This window comes from Rhinolophus sinicus, chromosome 6 (genome assembly GCF_057876585.1).
Source record: "Rhinolophus sinicus isolate RSI-liver-muscle chromosome 6, RSI-T2T, whole genome shotgun sequence".
NCBI lineage: Eukaryota > Metazoa > Chordata > Mammalia > Chiroptera > Rhinolophidae > Rhinolophus > Rhinolophus sinicus.
In genome coordinates, this window is record NC_142506.1 from 17,182,840 (window position 1) to 17,199,431 (window position 16,592).

Consider the following 16,592-nt stretch of genomic DNA (forward strand, 5'->3'; position numbering starts at 1 on the left):
ACCTACTGTTCAACTATTCTAAAGCCAGAAGTCATCATTTTGGGCAGCCTTCGTTGGACCTAATTGCTTTGCAGTTAATGAGCCAGTAAAATGAGTTAGCTTGTTCGGTTCATAGGCACCTATATTACAAACAATTTGTCTTTGATGGCACACCAATTAAATAGATTAAATTATCTTTTTGATGTTATTGTTATTAGCTGTTTGGAAGCTTCGTGCTCATTATTCAACCCGTCACTCACAAATATTCAAGACAACAGTTCAAATACTGACATTGCCCTGGTGTCAACTGTTTAGTGGTTTTATTTCTCTTTCTCCCACTTTCTCCTTCGTCTATTTCTTTGTGCCTTTACAGTGTATGTATTTTTGTAGGTTGCCAAAAATCCTTTTAAAACAAAGTATTGTATATACATGAGTAGAGAAAACTCAACTATATCTTGAATTAATGAGTGACTGAATAAACAAATAGCTGTTCCCTTCCTTCTCTTTCCTTCTTTCCTTCCTCCCTTCCTTTTTTTATTTCTTCTTTCTTCTTTCCTTTCTTCCCTCCCTTCCCTCCTTTCTTCCTTTCTTTTGTACAAAGGATACTGAGGAGATCTTAAGAATACTCATTGTTTAAGATAGGAGAGCCATGACAAGTAGAAGCGTAAAACAAGTCACAAGCAAGCATTAATACCTTCTACATTCTTTAAGACAAAAATCAAAAAGATTTTCCTCACATTAAATTCTTATGAAAGATGTGAAAACCTGCGTTTCCATCAGTTCCTCACATGTGATTGCTTCAGTTTCTGTAGGATTCCTCTAGATTCTGCCCATGAGAGTTTCCTAAACAAGGAGACAGAAATTATGAGCATACATATATTATCCCAAAATACTTAGCAAAATAGCTAATGAACTTACAGAGTTGTTTTAAAAATACCTGACATGTGACCAAATTCAACCATTTGCTGCCCCTACTATTGTGTTGTGTGTGGAGAACTCTCTGTGGATTTCTACAAAAAGCAATCTTTCCCCCACATTCTAATACTATGAAGAGTGAAGGGATTGTAAAGAGGGGGTATAAGAGAGCTAAAATTTTCCTTTGTCATAATAGGAAAGAATGTCTAAAATCAACAAAAGAAAGAAGTATTCACATTATTTATAGAAGATTAAAAGAAATTGAAAGTGGTTACGGTTGGAGTGGGGGCAGGCAGAGAAATGCCATTAAAGCACTGACAGTTTTTGTGTAAGACTTTTAGACTTTTATTTTTTATGTATTATACACATGTATTACTATAGTAAAAGTTAAATCTAAAAATATTCTTTCATGGCTACCCTTGCTATGATGGATAAAGTCTGAAATCCAGAGCATAATTTGCAAGGCCTGTCATCACAGAGCCCCACTGCTTCCGGCTCCAGCCATCCTCCTGGCCATCTTACCCCTGGCTTCTCACCTGCGACTATACTGTGCCTTTTTCACCTCCTAGTTGATGATGACTTTGCTCACCTCTGGGACTTCCCAGGAGCAGTTGCTTCTACCGAAGACTGTCTGCTCCGCCTCTTTGCTCCACAGCCTTCTCTTGGCCGTGCTTCTGGAAGCCTTCCCTCTCCCATCACATCCAGGTGAAGTGTGCTTCCTATGTATTCCCTTAGAACTCTGAATTTTCTCCCATCACAGTATTTGCCACATTATATTATAAGGTCTTATTGAATTATCTGCTCCTTCATCTAGAGTACAAGCTCCATGAGAGTTAGATCCCCATCTCTCACGTTCGTTGTCCTGTATTCAGCACCCAGCAAGATGTTTATTTCAAAGTTGATGCTCAACGCGTATCTAGAATAGTGCCTGACACCCAGTAGGAACAACAATAAAGTTGACTGAAAGAAAAGAAGAAACGAAGGGAAGGAGGGAGGGAAGAAAAGAGAGAATAGAGGGAGAGAAACAAAGACTGTTTGGACTCTTAGAGTCATACTGTGGATTGATCTATACTCTAGGCCAAATTATAAGGTGCAAAGAATTTAAATGTAGCAATTTGCTTTTTTTCCTCTATGCCCTTCCCCACTTTAATTGTTCACTCTAAACACTCTAAAGCTCAGTGTTTTCACTTTATCACCACCTAAGCTAATTCACATTAAAGAAATGGTGAAAACATTGCTTTAAAAAGCATTAGTTGGAGGCAATGATGCTTAACCCAGACAGTCTTAAAGATCATTTTGAGCTCAACCGCCCCCTCCTCCCACCCTACTTTACCAATGAGGAAATTGAAGCCTAGAGACATCAGTGACTCACCAGCTATGACACAGCAAGTTCAGCTCAGAGCTGGGTCTTCCTCCCGGAGGGAACGTAACACTGCCCACCTAGAGAGAGTGACATCTTGGGAAGCAGGATGAGGGTGGTGTTTCCAACATCAGACAGGCAAGCTTTCTTGCTGCTCCTAATAGCCTCACGCAATACTTACCTCAGAGGGTTATTGTGGGTTTCATGAGCTGTTGGCTATGACAGCACCTGGTAGATTGTAAACTGTAAAGCACTTGGTAAACTCTAAGGTTTGGAGTAAACTGTAAACCAGAAAGTCAGTACAAATGCTGGTAGACTCCAGAGGACATTGGTCATGCTTTCAGCAACCTGACAATTCCATCTTGAAATCTTGAGACATTTTTTTAATCTTTTCCGGGGGGAGGGGGGGGATTTTTTAAAATTAATTTCTTAGTTATAGAAGACATACAATATTGTATCCGCTTAGTTTCGGGTGTATAGCATAGTGATTAGACATTTATAAACTTTAGAAAGTGATCACCCCAGTAAGTCTAATACCTACCTAGCACTATGCATAGTTATTACAATATTATTGACTACATTCCGTGCTATAGATTCTGGTGACTACTTTTATAAATGGCAATTTGTACTTTTTGATCCCTTTCATCTTTTTTGCCCATCCCCCCAAATTCCCTCCCATCTGGTAACCACCAGTTTAAACTGTTCTCCGTATCTATGAGTTTGTTTCTGTTTTGTTTGTTCATTCTGTTTTTTAGATTCCACATATAAGTGAAATCATATGGTATTTGTCTATCTCTGACTTATTTCCTATAACATGATATACTCTAGGTCCATCTATGTTGTCACAAATGGCAAGATTTTTTTTTAATGGCCAAGTAATATTCCATTGTATATATGTACTACCTCTTCTTTATTCAATTGTCTATTGATGGACACTTAGGTTGCTTCCATATTTTGGCTATTGTGAATAATGCCACAATGAATGCATATGTCTGTTCAAATTAGTATTTTAGATTTCTTTGAATAAATACCCAAAAGTGGAATTGCTGGGTCATATGGTTCTATTTTTAATTTTTTGAGGAACCTCCATACTGCTTTCCATAGTGGCTGCAGCAATTTACAATCCCACCAACAGTGCACGAGGGTTTCCTTTTTGAGAAATTTCTTTGCCTGTCCATTTCTAACTGAATCCTGTAGAAGTTTAGAGTGACCAGCATCCTCAGTACCAATTTAGAAACAATTTTTGTAGAAACTCAATTTCAGGCTGTTTTTTGACAGTTTGCTAAACTCCATGATATAAAAATGTAAGAGCTAATGAACAGTTTACTGTGTTTTGCTGCCAGTTCACATCTGGGACACTTTAGGAAATTATTTCATCCCCACTTCTTTCAGTTGCTGAAAAATAAAGTGGCCTCTCTGACAGAATCAAATAGGTAGTAGGTTCCATAGGCGTTTGGAAATGCTTAATGGAGGGCAAGCACTGGAAAATGATTTCAAAAGTCAGAATCCTTACTGCGAATTCCAGAGTTCCCAAGGGGTCTCCCTCCACTATGCTTTAAATGGTCTCCTATTGCATAGAATGGACCCTCACTAAAGGATGTAAGGAACATTCCAGCAACCAAATGATGTCCCTGGAATCCTTTGCTTATAGTTTCCGATGATAGCCACAGTTGCAATCAGACAGCACACCTTCCTGGACCTTCATCCCAGGAGGTTGCTGGAGTTCAGTTTTGTCCCTTTGGATGCTTCAGGTACAAGGACACGAATACCCAAGTAAAAGTGGCTTCAACCGTTGGATTTGAATATTGTTGTCACCTCACAGATCAGGACTAGCCATAGAGTCAGTCTCACAGTTGGCTTAGCAGCTCAGTGATACCCTCAAAGACACTGCTTCTTTCCATCTTTCTGTCTTCCCCTCTTCAAAGTACCCATATATCTTCCACCTTGTTCACAGGGTGGCTGCAGCAGATGCAAGCTTTACCACCTCATGTGACAAGGTTCCTAAGCGTGAAAGGAAGGAAGAGATCTTACCTCCTAGCTCTCCTTTTGTAAGGAAAAACGTTCCTCAGAAACACACCCGACAAACTTCCCCTTGTGTCTTCTTGGACGTCATTGGATCCCATAGCCATCCCGAGCTCCTAGAGGGGCTGGGAAAAGTGAAACCGTCATTCTTCCTATCCACCTTGGAACTGGGCACTTCCAAAAGGCAAGAAGGATGAGTAAAACGTTCACTGGGCAAGCCGTTATAATAATAAACACTACAGTACTTCACACATATTAATCCATTGGATCTTCAGAACAAGCTCCCTGGGTAGGTGTGATCATTATGTTTAAGAGACACAAACTGAACTTCAGAGACGGTCAATAGCATAGCGAGGTGGTGAAGGAGCCAAGAATCCAGCTCGATCTCCTGATACGAGAGGCTGCACTTCTAACCACGTATCGCACAGCTCTCAGCCTGCAGCATCTGCCACAGCAAGCAATCCACCAGGCTGCTTCTAACATCTAACACATAAAGGTCTGAGCAATACTTGTTTCCCTCTGAAGTGCAAATGTAACATTTTCCTCTGGCTGCAGTCAAGGTGTGGGTGAAAAGAGCAGAGAGGCATCCAAGAGTGACAAGAATGGATTCCTGTCATCATCAGGGCTGCAGCAGCTGGAGCCATGATCCGGGAAAGGGCTGGGACTGGGAAAGTCCATTTCATGGCCAGGGGCCAGATGATAATAACCAGTCAGTGGTCCACTGTGCTCCCACAGGTAACAGAAAGCTGGGGCAAGCCAGAGGTGAGTGATTGAAGAATCCAGCTGCCAGCAGGCAGGATTAGAATAGAATAGAGTTTCTAAGTTAGAGGAATGTTTTAGAGGCTAATTCCACTCTTCCTCTCATTTCAAAATGAGAAAATTGAGGTCCAAATACGGTCATTTGTCCCAAATCATCCAACTCATTTATGTAGAATGTGAGACACAAAAATGAGGGCTTTGTTTTTTTTTGTCCCTGAGGACACAAATGACTTGAGGGCATGCCCTCCACGAAGCCTTGGTGTGACCCTTGCAGAAAGTATCCCTAGCACTTCATGCAGGCTTCTGTTTTTCCGGAGGGTCTCAATAGCCAGACCATACCCCTCCCTGGACATGAGTCTTGACAACTCCACCTGCTAGCTGAGTGACCTACGGCAAGTTGCACAGCCTCTCCAACACTCATTCTCCTCCTCTGTACAATGGGAAAAGCAATAGCTCCAACGTCACAGTGCTATTGGGACAATGAAGTTTTAAACGGCACATAGCACTGTGTGCCAGGCAGATTCAGGGGTTGGTAGGTAGCCGTTACTGTTCATGTCATAGCTCCCTGGTGCCTACTCCCAATTTTGGTGAATCAGTGTGTCAATCAGCAGAGGAGACTCAAGAGTCAACATCACAACACAGATCAGGCAGCAGAGTGTTAGACATCAAGACGTGATGAAGAAAGAGGCACAGGGAAAGTCTGAGTCCACAATCGTAGGATGCTCACGTAGAATTGAAGATAAGAAAGGAAGAAGCACAGAGATAGTAGAAGAGCCTTCGCCACTCAGTCTCCCAGACCTGCTTCAGCGTTCTTCCATTTGGGCTCCTTAAGATTTAGATAAGACAGGGACCATTTTTACCAGCTTCTTTAGACAGATCTAAAGTATTCAAAGGAATTTGCTTTAGGTCATACAGCTGGCAAGTGGCAGAGCCAGGACTAAATACCAAGGCCAAATGACTCCAAAAACATGTTCTACGTGCCTACAAACCATTGTGGGCATTAAATAAGCTAATACACGTGGAGTTCTTGGCACATGCCTGGCACAGGAGTGGTAGCTCATATCACTGCGAGTTTCATCATTATCATGATATTGCCCTGTCCCTCCTGCACAGGACCCAGCCGAGCAAGAGGGTGGCACTATTGCTCCTAAGCAAGAGGTGGCGCCTCCTAACTCCCAGCATTCATCAGAGCCAGGATCAGGAAGCAGCGAGAAGTACGCGGTCCTCTGACAGGCAGTACCTGACTCGGGCTGCTGGAAGAGGTGTGCACCCCTCTCACAGTTATACTGCCCTGGGCTCAGGGGAAACAAGACGCTGCCAGACCCAGAGGTCGGCAGGGTGGCACAGGCTGAATGCTAAACCTGCCCGTATTTCTAATCCCCCCATAACCCTCCTTAGTAACATGGCCAAGAGGCAGGAGAGACGGTGACAGTGGTGGCAGTAGCAACAACGCAAGCAACCAAGAGAAAGCAGCTGGCACTGGAGGGCCTTGTGCCAGGCCCAAAGCCCAAAGGGACTCAGCAGTGATTACAGCGTTAAGTAAACAGAGCTGATGATTGCACCAGGGCCCTGTACCCTGCCAGGGAAGGGACAAGGAGAGATGGAATTTTTGTAATCACGCTGGTGCAGGCTCAGCCATCAGAGGTTTACCCATAGGCTGGGATCCCAGCGCTAGAAGCACCTGTTACAGCAGAAGTAGTTTGGCAAGCCAAACAAAATGTGGATTCATTCAGGCCACCTGTAAAGGGATTTAATGCTTAACAAGCTGCATAATGCTCCTAATTGTTATAATTAATTTGGCACCTCTTCACTGGTAGGTGTTGAACAAGTATCGTATAGCGAAAGCCCATTTCCTGCTAACATGGTTTATCCCCCCATAATTAAAGCTTTGAGAAATTGTGTCATTTGAAAAACCTTAACACCCTGTTTTCTTCCGAAAGTATCTTTTTAGTTTCTCTTCTTTTGGCCGTCTCTATCCACAATTGGTATGAACCCTTTACTTTCTTTGGCTTATTCAGTTACTGCTTCCCTGTTGCATACTTTAGGTTATAATTATTTTCTCATTTCCCCTCCAGCTGGCAGTAGTTTGGTCCCTCTCACCTCGTATTAAAATGTCACGCTGTTGCTCTAGCTTATTTAAACACCCTGGGAAGTGGAGAAATATATCCATCTTAGGCACGTCCCACATCCCTTAGTAAAGTGTCCCCGCTGTCTTTCCATGTGCCTCCGATGACAGGACCAGAATCCAGCAAGCGAACAACAAACAGCTAAGTGCTCTGCAAAGAAAATATTTAAAAATGAAAACAATCTGGCTTTTGCTACTTAAAAATAAAAACAGGAGATGGGTATCATATGAAAGCAGAATTCACTTTAGGAAGGAAAACAAAGCAAAAATATTTAATAATGACAGTGTCCCATGTATCAAGCTCTCATTGTATCTCCCTGTTGACAGCTAATATCACAGGCCAACCCCACTGATTAGGGGTTCCAAAAATAAGACACTTTTGAAACAAAGAGTTTCTTATTCTTTTTCTGTATCTGTCACTCCTAAAAGATACAGTGATCCAAAGTTTATTGCTGGAAGATAGAAAAAAAGTGGTGACCAAAAGCTTTATAATAAATTAGAGGACTTTTTTTTTTTGTCTGAAAAAGTGGAAAAAATGCATCCCTTTTTCAGAAGTTCTCTTTTTTGAGTTTCTTTCTTTTGATTCCCAATAGAAGACATTCTCAGTATAACTGAATTATTTACGTCAATACTAACCAATGTCAGCTTCTCTGGATTCTGTGAGGAACTGAGCTTCTAAAATGAATCCTGAGTATTTTCTAAACACAAAATCATAACAATTTATAAATATTAAATTTTACAGTGGACTTGAGAATGACTGCTCCAACATTTAAGTAGAATCTTTTTCAAAGAACAGATCACCAGGAAGTCCACCAATTCGTTCCTCAGAATTTCGATAGCTTTGAGGAAGAGATATAAGGAATCTGTTTTACAGATAAAATTTAAGATACCAATCCACATATTTATAAGCCAAGAACTCATATGCAGAACGTCTCAAGAAATCCAGTAGGATGCTTATTAAGATGCTGCCAGCAACTCATGGACAGTGTCCTGTAAATTGAACACACCAATACCTCAGTTCTACAAAGGGAAGAAATTAAGTACCAAAGGGCTAGAGTAATTCACTTATTATGACCGAAAAAAAACAAAAAAGTTAAGGACAAACTAAACTTGGTTCAGATAACCTCAAATGCTCACGCACATAAAACAACTTGCACTGATTTTAAGAGAAAGACCACGTCCATTCTGTTGTCCTTTATCTCTAAGAACTAATTTTTATGGTCAATTCAATGTTAAAATTACATACATTTTATAAATTACTCTTTATGTTTACAGATAATGACCATTATGAGTATCACTTAGGTCTGTAAATGTTTTAACTTTAGTTTTTGCATCAAGAAGGCAGCACTTTTAGGGTAGAGGTAGATATTCTAATTCAACAAGAACACAATTTTAACACCTAAAGACAACAAGAGAATTGTATTAGTAGTGAAGCTTTTGCATACAGGTCATAAAACTCCACTTCAGTTGACTTAGGCAAAAGAAAATTTTATTAGAAGGACACTAGAATATATTCATGTATCCAAGTGACAGCAAGGGACTGGGTTTCATACAGCTCAGCCCCAGCGACAAGGAAAAGCAGCTGTCTCCATCCCCTTTTGTTTTCTCAGTAGTTTAGTTTCAATTCCCTTCATTAGAGCTCACACTTTCTCACCTGGAGGCCACCAGCAACTTCCAAGCACCCCGGCACCACAGATTCTGCCATCAGAAAATACTCATTACTCCTTTAATTCTAGTTCAAAAACTCCCAAGGACAAGCTGATCAACCTGCCTTGATGTGTGTGCCCATATCCAAGGAGGTGAGGCACCCTTAATCGCAGACTCTACCGAAGGGGCACTGTCATGCAGGGTGGCCTGCAGTGTCTCAGCTCCCGCTCCCCACATAAGAACACAGGATATGGTGAGGCCAAAAAGGAACACCCACAGAGCCATAGATAGGGGAGTCACACCACTATATTCTCGATGGCGGCTGGGTTGGAGACATAGGAAGCAGGAGCAACCTATCCACAACCTGCTGTCCACTTCTCTGCAATCCGCAGCCCACACTCCACCATGCTAACTGCAATCTGCTCTTGCTAGCTTAGCCACCATCTTCTTGGTAGCCCCCATTTTCTGCTAGCATAGCCACGGCAGTTATATTAGTGGCCAATGGCTCACTGGTTACAGCTGATGGCCATCCAATCACAGTTGATGGCCATTTACTACCCGAGTGAGCACCTTTCCACGTGAGGCCAAGAGCCTGGAAACTGCACTCCTGGCTCTGTCCCCACAGGCACAGTTGGAATGTAGGCAGAAGTAATTCAGAAAAAAAAAGGGCAGGGGCTGAGATACAACATAGCAAACTGGACAGACAAACCAAGAATAACCAAGTGAAACAAAAAGAGGCGCAGATTCTGAAAGTTCAGATAATGCCAGAAAGTTAAGTTGGCGTAAGGTAGGAGGCTGGAAATTGGCATTAAGGCATTCTTCAATATGTTGTAGTTTCGCTTCTATTTCCCAGCCGAAACAATGAATACATCACTTTGTAATGACAACACATCATTTTCCCTCTCCTGTCTCTTAGATGTTTTCTGTCCCTTTCCTGTGGCATCGGAGTTTGTAGTCTACAAATTATCCCTCAAATCTCATGCAGAATATCTACAATGATACTTTCAGGTTTGTTTTCGAAAGTGTCTATGTTAATTTCAGGATTCAGATCTCCAATTTCCTCATTCCAGATTCGCGGCATTATCTTCTGAGCTTTGAGATTTTGATGCAATTTCTAGTGCATACTCCTTTTTCAACTGCTGCATTTTCATGTTTAAATCCAGTAAAGTTTTGGCCAGGTGACGATTTTGGAAACGCATTTCCAGCTAAAAGTTAGAAAAAGAATAAGGATTTTTATTAGCCTGAGATATGGATCAAATGGAACTGTTCTCTGCACAGGAAAAATAAGGACTTTATAGGAAAGGAAAATAAGATATCAAGAAAGATATATTTCTCATCTTATTCTCCAGTTCTGGTGGGCCTGACTATAAAACTTAACTTTCTGTGTGACAAAGTAAAATGTAGATATACAAATAGCTTTTGAAATGGCCTTGAAATGAAAACAAAAATAGCTGATGCACAAAGCTGTCCATATGAAAAATTCCTATGCGTGGAAGGCTGTTTTCAAGCAATGGCACGTGATCTGCGATGAAATCATTTATCTATATGAGCTTTCTGAGCTACAGCGTAACTGCCCAGGGCCACCTCAGCGTTCAGCACCTGGGTTCATTTTCTTGATTACTTGTCATTTCAAGTTTTTAGGATTTTTAAATGGTCTGTCTGTCGAGCAAAAACATCTAACGACACCTTAGAGGCACATGTACAGTTCTGTGTACTGATATAATCTAACAATTTTCACTCTAGGGTGAAATCTGCTATACAGCAAGGCTGATTTATACCCTTTTCCAATGGGAATTTGTGAAGGTCCTCAGGTATTAAAAAATAGATTTCTTGGGCAGTTGACCTAGGAGGCTGACCAACAACGCTTAATCCAATATTGCCTTTGTATTACAGTTGAAAATTAACTATCTGCAAATTTCTTCAACTAGTGTTTTGTTTAATGCAGTTCATGAGGACCTTGTTCTGTCTGCTTAAAACCCTTCGTCACCTCATCAACAGAACCACCCAAGGATGGACCAGGGCATTCTGTTTGCAAAAAGCAAATATTGGTGGTCCCTTCCCAATTAGCAAACTAAGGTCATTGGATAAAATTTTCTTTTAGTTTTCTTCCAATGCATTTATTGTCATTCTTCATCTGCTGGAGCCACTTCTCTGATAGCAAGAATTAACAAAGAATAAAGTAGATGAGCAGCCAGCCAACAAACATTAACAATAATGACAGAACAGCAGCACAAAAGGTCCCTGCAACTTGATGACAGGAAGCTTGACTCTTCCAGTGTGGCCCAGATACTCTATAATCCTGCTCTCCTTTTCCGGGTTCATTCCTGGCACTCTCTTCACACCAGACCCCGCTGTCATTGGTCAGAAACCTTGCCTGTCTCCACGTAAAACCACGGGGCTGAGCCACATCTTGTCCCTTTGCTGAAGATGCCCTTTGCCACCCCTCTTCCTGTTGAACCCAGTCCAATGCCAACTCTTCTTAGAAGAAGTCCCTTCCCTTATGCCTCTCACCTGTGCTTCCAGAGAATTCTGTACACGTGCCTCTCACAGCACACAGACTAGACTAGACTGAGGGTTGAGGGTACAATTTGTTTCATATTCCTAATTGTGTCCCCAACTGTGGCTGCACTGCCTGGGCGTACAACCTGGTCGGTTCTCTGTGTGTTTGTTAAAAGACTGAGTGAATGAATGACTGAATGTATGAACTGATGAATATCCATCATCTAATTTCCTGTCAAGAACCAAGGAGTAAAATTATTGACAATGGTTTACCACCTAAGTAAAGTATGTGTAATTCAGACCTATTTAGGAAATTCAAACACCAATGCTTCCTTAACTTTGCTTTCATCATGGATCCTTTCGAAAAGCTGATGAAAACCAAGAACCCTCTCTGAGGTTCAAAAAAAAAAAGAAATGCACTTAATGCACATACAAAATTTTGCATACAGTATTAGGTATACAGAACCTCTGAAATCCACTCACAGACCCTAGAAATCAATGCATTCCACTAAGAAGACCATTTCGAACAACATATAATGGCATAAATAACATCACGTAAATAGCATCACAACTCTAAATTAATTGAACCTGTTCATCATTGCTCCTTACCACTCAATACATGATACGTGCACATAATACGATTCCTATACAAATCTGGTTAATCGCTCGTTATCAGAAACTGCCACTTCTCGTGGTGATGTTAAACTACAGCATCCACAGGATTTTGCCTCTTCCTCATGACTAGTCATTCACATGGTGGAATGGTTGGCCAAGATGTTGACCATGGTCTGTAGCCCCAGAACATATCACCTGTGTGACATTCTCTGGTTCCTTTCTGCAAAAACTCTGAATCTGTGAAAGCTATGTATTTGTCATGCTTTTGGTACAGTCTCCAAGGTCTATAATAATAATTATCAGAATAAGAGCCACTGAATCGTGCTTATATGTGCTAGGCACTTTATAATAGTATCTCAAATCCTTAAAGCAGTCCTATGAGGTTGTTACCTCCATTTCACAGACGAGTAAACTCAAACTCAAACTTGCTAATTAACACTCCCCAAGTTGTAGGGCCGGGAAGTGTAGTAAGCAGAGCCTGTAAACATTAATGCTGGGATATGAACCCTCAACTGTTTGGAATTTTATTCTCCCCCTCCTCCCCACCCCCAGTACATTAGTTGCCTGAAATGCCTACTGGTAAAGAGACTTGTTAGAACGTTAAGGTTGGAAGGTGTCTCAGAGCTTATCCAATATCATCTTTTCATTTGACTCAGATATGAGTCAACTGAGGTGCAGAGAGGGGTGGTGACATCCCAGGTCAGCAGCACAGAGAGGGCTGGGACAGCTGTCACTCAGCCTTCCAGTTTGCTTCGTGGCCCACAGCGCACCCCTCCAGGTAGGTATTTCTACCAATGAGGTATCTCCATTATCCAACTACTCAGTTGCAGGAAGAAAACCAGGTGTTTCTTCAGAATGGTTCCCTCAGAAATAATACATCCCTTGTCAAATTCAAATTGTTAACATGGGTAAAATTAGCTTTACTACCTCGCTGACATTCTAAAACTCAGAAATGAGACAAATATTCTATTAAGGTTCTTAAATAAATTTACCGATGGTTGAATCAGGTCTAAAGTAGTGAATATTTTATTAGTATTCAGTGCAAAAGAGTAGAAATTTCCAAGTCAAGTCTCCCTACACACATGTTCTTAGACAACAGTATTTTAAAGTTTGAATTGCTCTTCCTCATTTGTCCTTTTCAAATTTTGTATCATTTGGAAATTGTTTAAATTTTAAAAAAAAATAGCAGTAGTCTCAAATAACTTTTTCTTTTCTGTTTACCCTTGGGACCTAACCTGCCCAATATTTAAAGGCTACTTTAAATACAACTTTACATAATATTTCCTGTTTTCTGAATTCTTACCAAGGGGAACGATAAGAGTAAAACTTGCGAAATAAAAGAAACAGTTGCTGGTGGACTCGCTCCAACAACCCCATGGGAGAATGTATTTCATTGAAATTTCCTTCTCCACGACCCATATTCTTATATGGGGAACTTACATGGGGAAGTTCCCTACAGGGAACTTTCTATAGGGTAGGAAAAACACATCAAGTTGGGGAGGGATCACTGGGGTCTTGGGCTTGTCGCTAGTGGACTCAGCACCTCGGATCCTGCGCTACCCCTTCCCTCCCAGGTGCTGCTGGGGAGGTGGGGGGCATCACCACCTTGTGGGGACACAAGGCGACCGTCGGGGAAAATCGACAGCCAGTGCTTCGCTGCCCCTGGCCGCACACCTTCACTGTCTCCCTCCCTGAATAGCTCCTCTTGCCTAGCAATCCCTGGAGTGGGCCACGCAGCCTGCGGCCGGGAGCCCCACGAGAGGACCAAGGCGAGGGCGGTCCCAGCGCCGCCAGGGCGCGCTCACCAGCTCCGCGCGCAGCCCGGCGGACTCTGCTCCTCCCCAGCCGCTACCGCAGGCGAGCGCCTGGAGGCCCCGCGCGGAACTGCACACTGGAAGGCGCGCACCAGCCGCCGCCTGAGGTCTTCCAGCCGCGAACTGGCGGCCGGGGCTTCCTCCCCGGGGGCTGAGGGCCAAAGCCTGACTCTGACGGCGACTGCGTGGGGCCCCCGGGGCATTCCCTCTCTGCAGCGGCCTAAGTCCCCGAGGCCCATCGCGGGGACAACGGGTCCCAGCCTCCCAGGCACGTATTGCTAACGGCTTGTTTCCTAGTGCGAGAAATGGAGAGGGCGGGGCGGGGGTGACTAACGGAATATGCGGAACCACTGCCAAGTGGGACGCCGCTGTGGCTCCGCCACGGGGAGGCGCTCCGTTTCTCTCAGCCTCATCTCTGTCCTTCTTCCCCTCGTTATCAGCAAACCAAGGAGGTGGTTCCCGTAACTCCGAAAAGGTATTTCAAGTGGGCCACATTTCTTGTTCTTTGTAGTGTCTTTCCAAGGGGACTTGGACCCCTCCAGGGAGCTGGAAGTTCAAGTACAGATGGAAGGTTTGAGAACAAAGCTAGAATAGAATATCTTGTCATAACTGCTGCCCCAGGTGCCTTGATTATTTAATACTTCATCGCTTTAAAATAATTTTTTCTTACTTTCTTGTCTGCCAGGCACTGTGACAAGTTATATCCCCAATAGAAAGTCTAATTAGGCCCCTTACCTCTCCCAGGCATTGTCCTCAGTCATGTGGCGGAAACTTCGCCAGCCCTATTTGCGGTGAGAAGGATGATTTTTCCATAAGCCCCACAATGCAGAGGGCACTTGGGATTCTGACCTCCGTGCTTCTTTCTGTACTTGACCCTTTCTGCAACTGTCACATTTATGACGGGGTTAAAATAAAAAATAAAAGTTCCTCTTATCCCAAAGCTTGTTACTTTATAATTCCCAATTTAGTGTAATGTGTCAGTATTACTTGCATATCCTCTCTCAATGAACATAATCAATGGCCTCTTTTTGAGCTAAGGGAGAATTTCTAAAAAGGAGTAAACAAAATTTTGCATGATCATAGAATACAATTATCACCTCCTCCCCCCAAAACAGTGACAGAGATGTACTCTCTTAGAATTATTTGTTCGTTCAGAAACGATTTAGAAATTACCTGCCGTGTTCCAGGTCTGTGATGGGCATTGAAGGCAATAGACCTAATTTTTATTAGTGCTTACTCTGTGCGAGGCATTTTCCGTGTATTATCCCATTTTATCTTTACAACAACCATGTGAGGTAGATACCCTGAGTTTCAGAATTTTACAAATTAAGAAACTAAGACAGAGGTTAAACTATATGCCAAAGATCATAAAACTGGTACGTGGTCATCCGAGAAGTCTAGCTTGTGTTCTGAGCCACTGGGACACACCCAGGTATACCTCCCAAAGAGGAAAAAAAGTTGTTCAATTTACATGTTGCGTGAGTCTATTCAAATTCCAAATGCTCATAAAATTCAGCTCTATTGAAATGTTCTTCTGGCTCGACTGAATAAGGAGGAATACAGGTTACCAGGCCTCTGTAGTCAACCTGCCAAATTCCAAATTCCAAATTCCAAACCTTACAATAGTTTACAACCTAGCACAGTCAAAAGTTATCATTGTATATCGTTTCATCAAGATTCTCTAGAAACATCTGAAGGTGTATTCTATTTGGTAAAACTTAAGAACACCCATATAGTCTACCAGGAACCAACAGAGTATAAGTTTAGGGTTTGGGGTTTTTTGTTTTTTTTTTAGATGATAGGTTGATGGGACTTGAAAATCAGCACTAGTCAATATAGTAGAATAAATGTTTAAAATGAGTTTTCTGCCATGATTTTTCTCATCTCCAGATCATTTACTTCAACAAGAATTTTAGTTAAGTTTGATTTAATTTAGCAAATAGTGAATGGGGCGTGGTCAGTGTTAAGCATTGTACCATGTAAGGGAGATTAAAAGAGGAGAAAGGCACAGTTTTTGCCATCCAGAAGCTTAGAGCCTGGAGGAGCAAATTCATTCATTCATTCATAAAGCAATATTTATTTAATGTCTTATTATGCACCAAGTATTATACAAGGTATTCATGCTGCAAAAGTAAGCCAGAAAGATAAAATGGTATTTTAAAACAGACTGGTTTTACCACAAATTAATAATTTTCTTCTGTAGATTGAATTTTTTTCAGCTGTGGTCCATCTTGAAATTTACAATAATTTTTTTCTTTTACATTTATAAAGTGCATTAAAGTATTAGGGAACTAGAATGAATATAACATGCAGAGATATTTGAGTTCTGAAATTATTAGTTATCTATTGCTGCATCAAAAATCACCCCAAAATTTACTGACTTAAAACAGCAATAGGTATTTATTATCTCTCATGGGTTCTGTAGGCAAGAATTTGGGACAGCTTAGGTCATCATCCAGGACTTTCATGACATTATAGTCAAATGTCAGCCAAAACTTCTGTCATCTGAAGCTGGATGTGATTGGACCTGGAAAATCTACTCACATGATTAGATACATATAAAAAAAATATGCACAAGATCTATATGAGGAAAACTCTGCCGAAAGAACTCAAAACAGGACTATAGAAATGGAGAGCTATTCCATGTTCATGGATAGAAAGACTAAATATTGTCAAAATGTTAGTTCTTCCCAGTGCAATCCCAATCAAAATCTCAGCAAGTTATTTTGTGGATATTGACAAACCAATTCTAAAGTTTATGTGGAGAGACAAACTATCCAGAATAGTCAACATAATACTGAAGGAGAAGAACAGAAGTGGAAGACTGACACTACCCAACTACAAGACTCACTGTAAA

The 16,592-nt window shown here is 41.7% G+C and overlaps 1 protein-coding gene across 1 annotated transcript; it reads right to left on the reverse strand.

Moving 5' to 3' along the window:
• Positions 1–542: 542 nt before the first annotated feature.
• AARD (alanine and arginine rich domain containing protein) lies at positions 543–14,483 on the reverse strand. Its single transcript, XM_088799297.1, has 5 exons — positions 14,471–14,483; positions 13,727–14,064; positions 4,286–10,012; positions 2,267–2,334; positions 543–822 (listed from the first exon to the last, which is right to left on the reverse strand). Exons 1-3 carry the CDS (start codon positions 14,481–14,483, stop codon positions 9,869–9,871), a joined length of 495 nt encoding a protein of 164 aa, XP_088655423.1. The 3' UTR covers positions 543–822; positions 2,267–2,334; positions 4,286–9,868.
• Positions 14,484–16,592: the final 2,109 nt, after the last annotated feature.

Bases quoted from the DNA above. Each gene is read 5' to 3' on its own strand.
- AARD (XM_088799297.1), bottom strand. The intron at 10,013-13,726 runs GTGAGCGCGCCC...TCTAACTTTTAG, and splicing joins CCGGGCTGCGCGCGGAGCTG to CTGGAAATGCGTTTCCAAAA.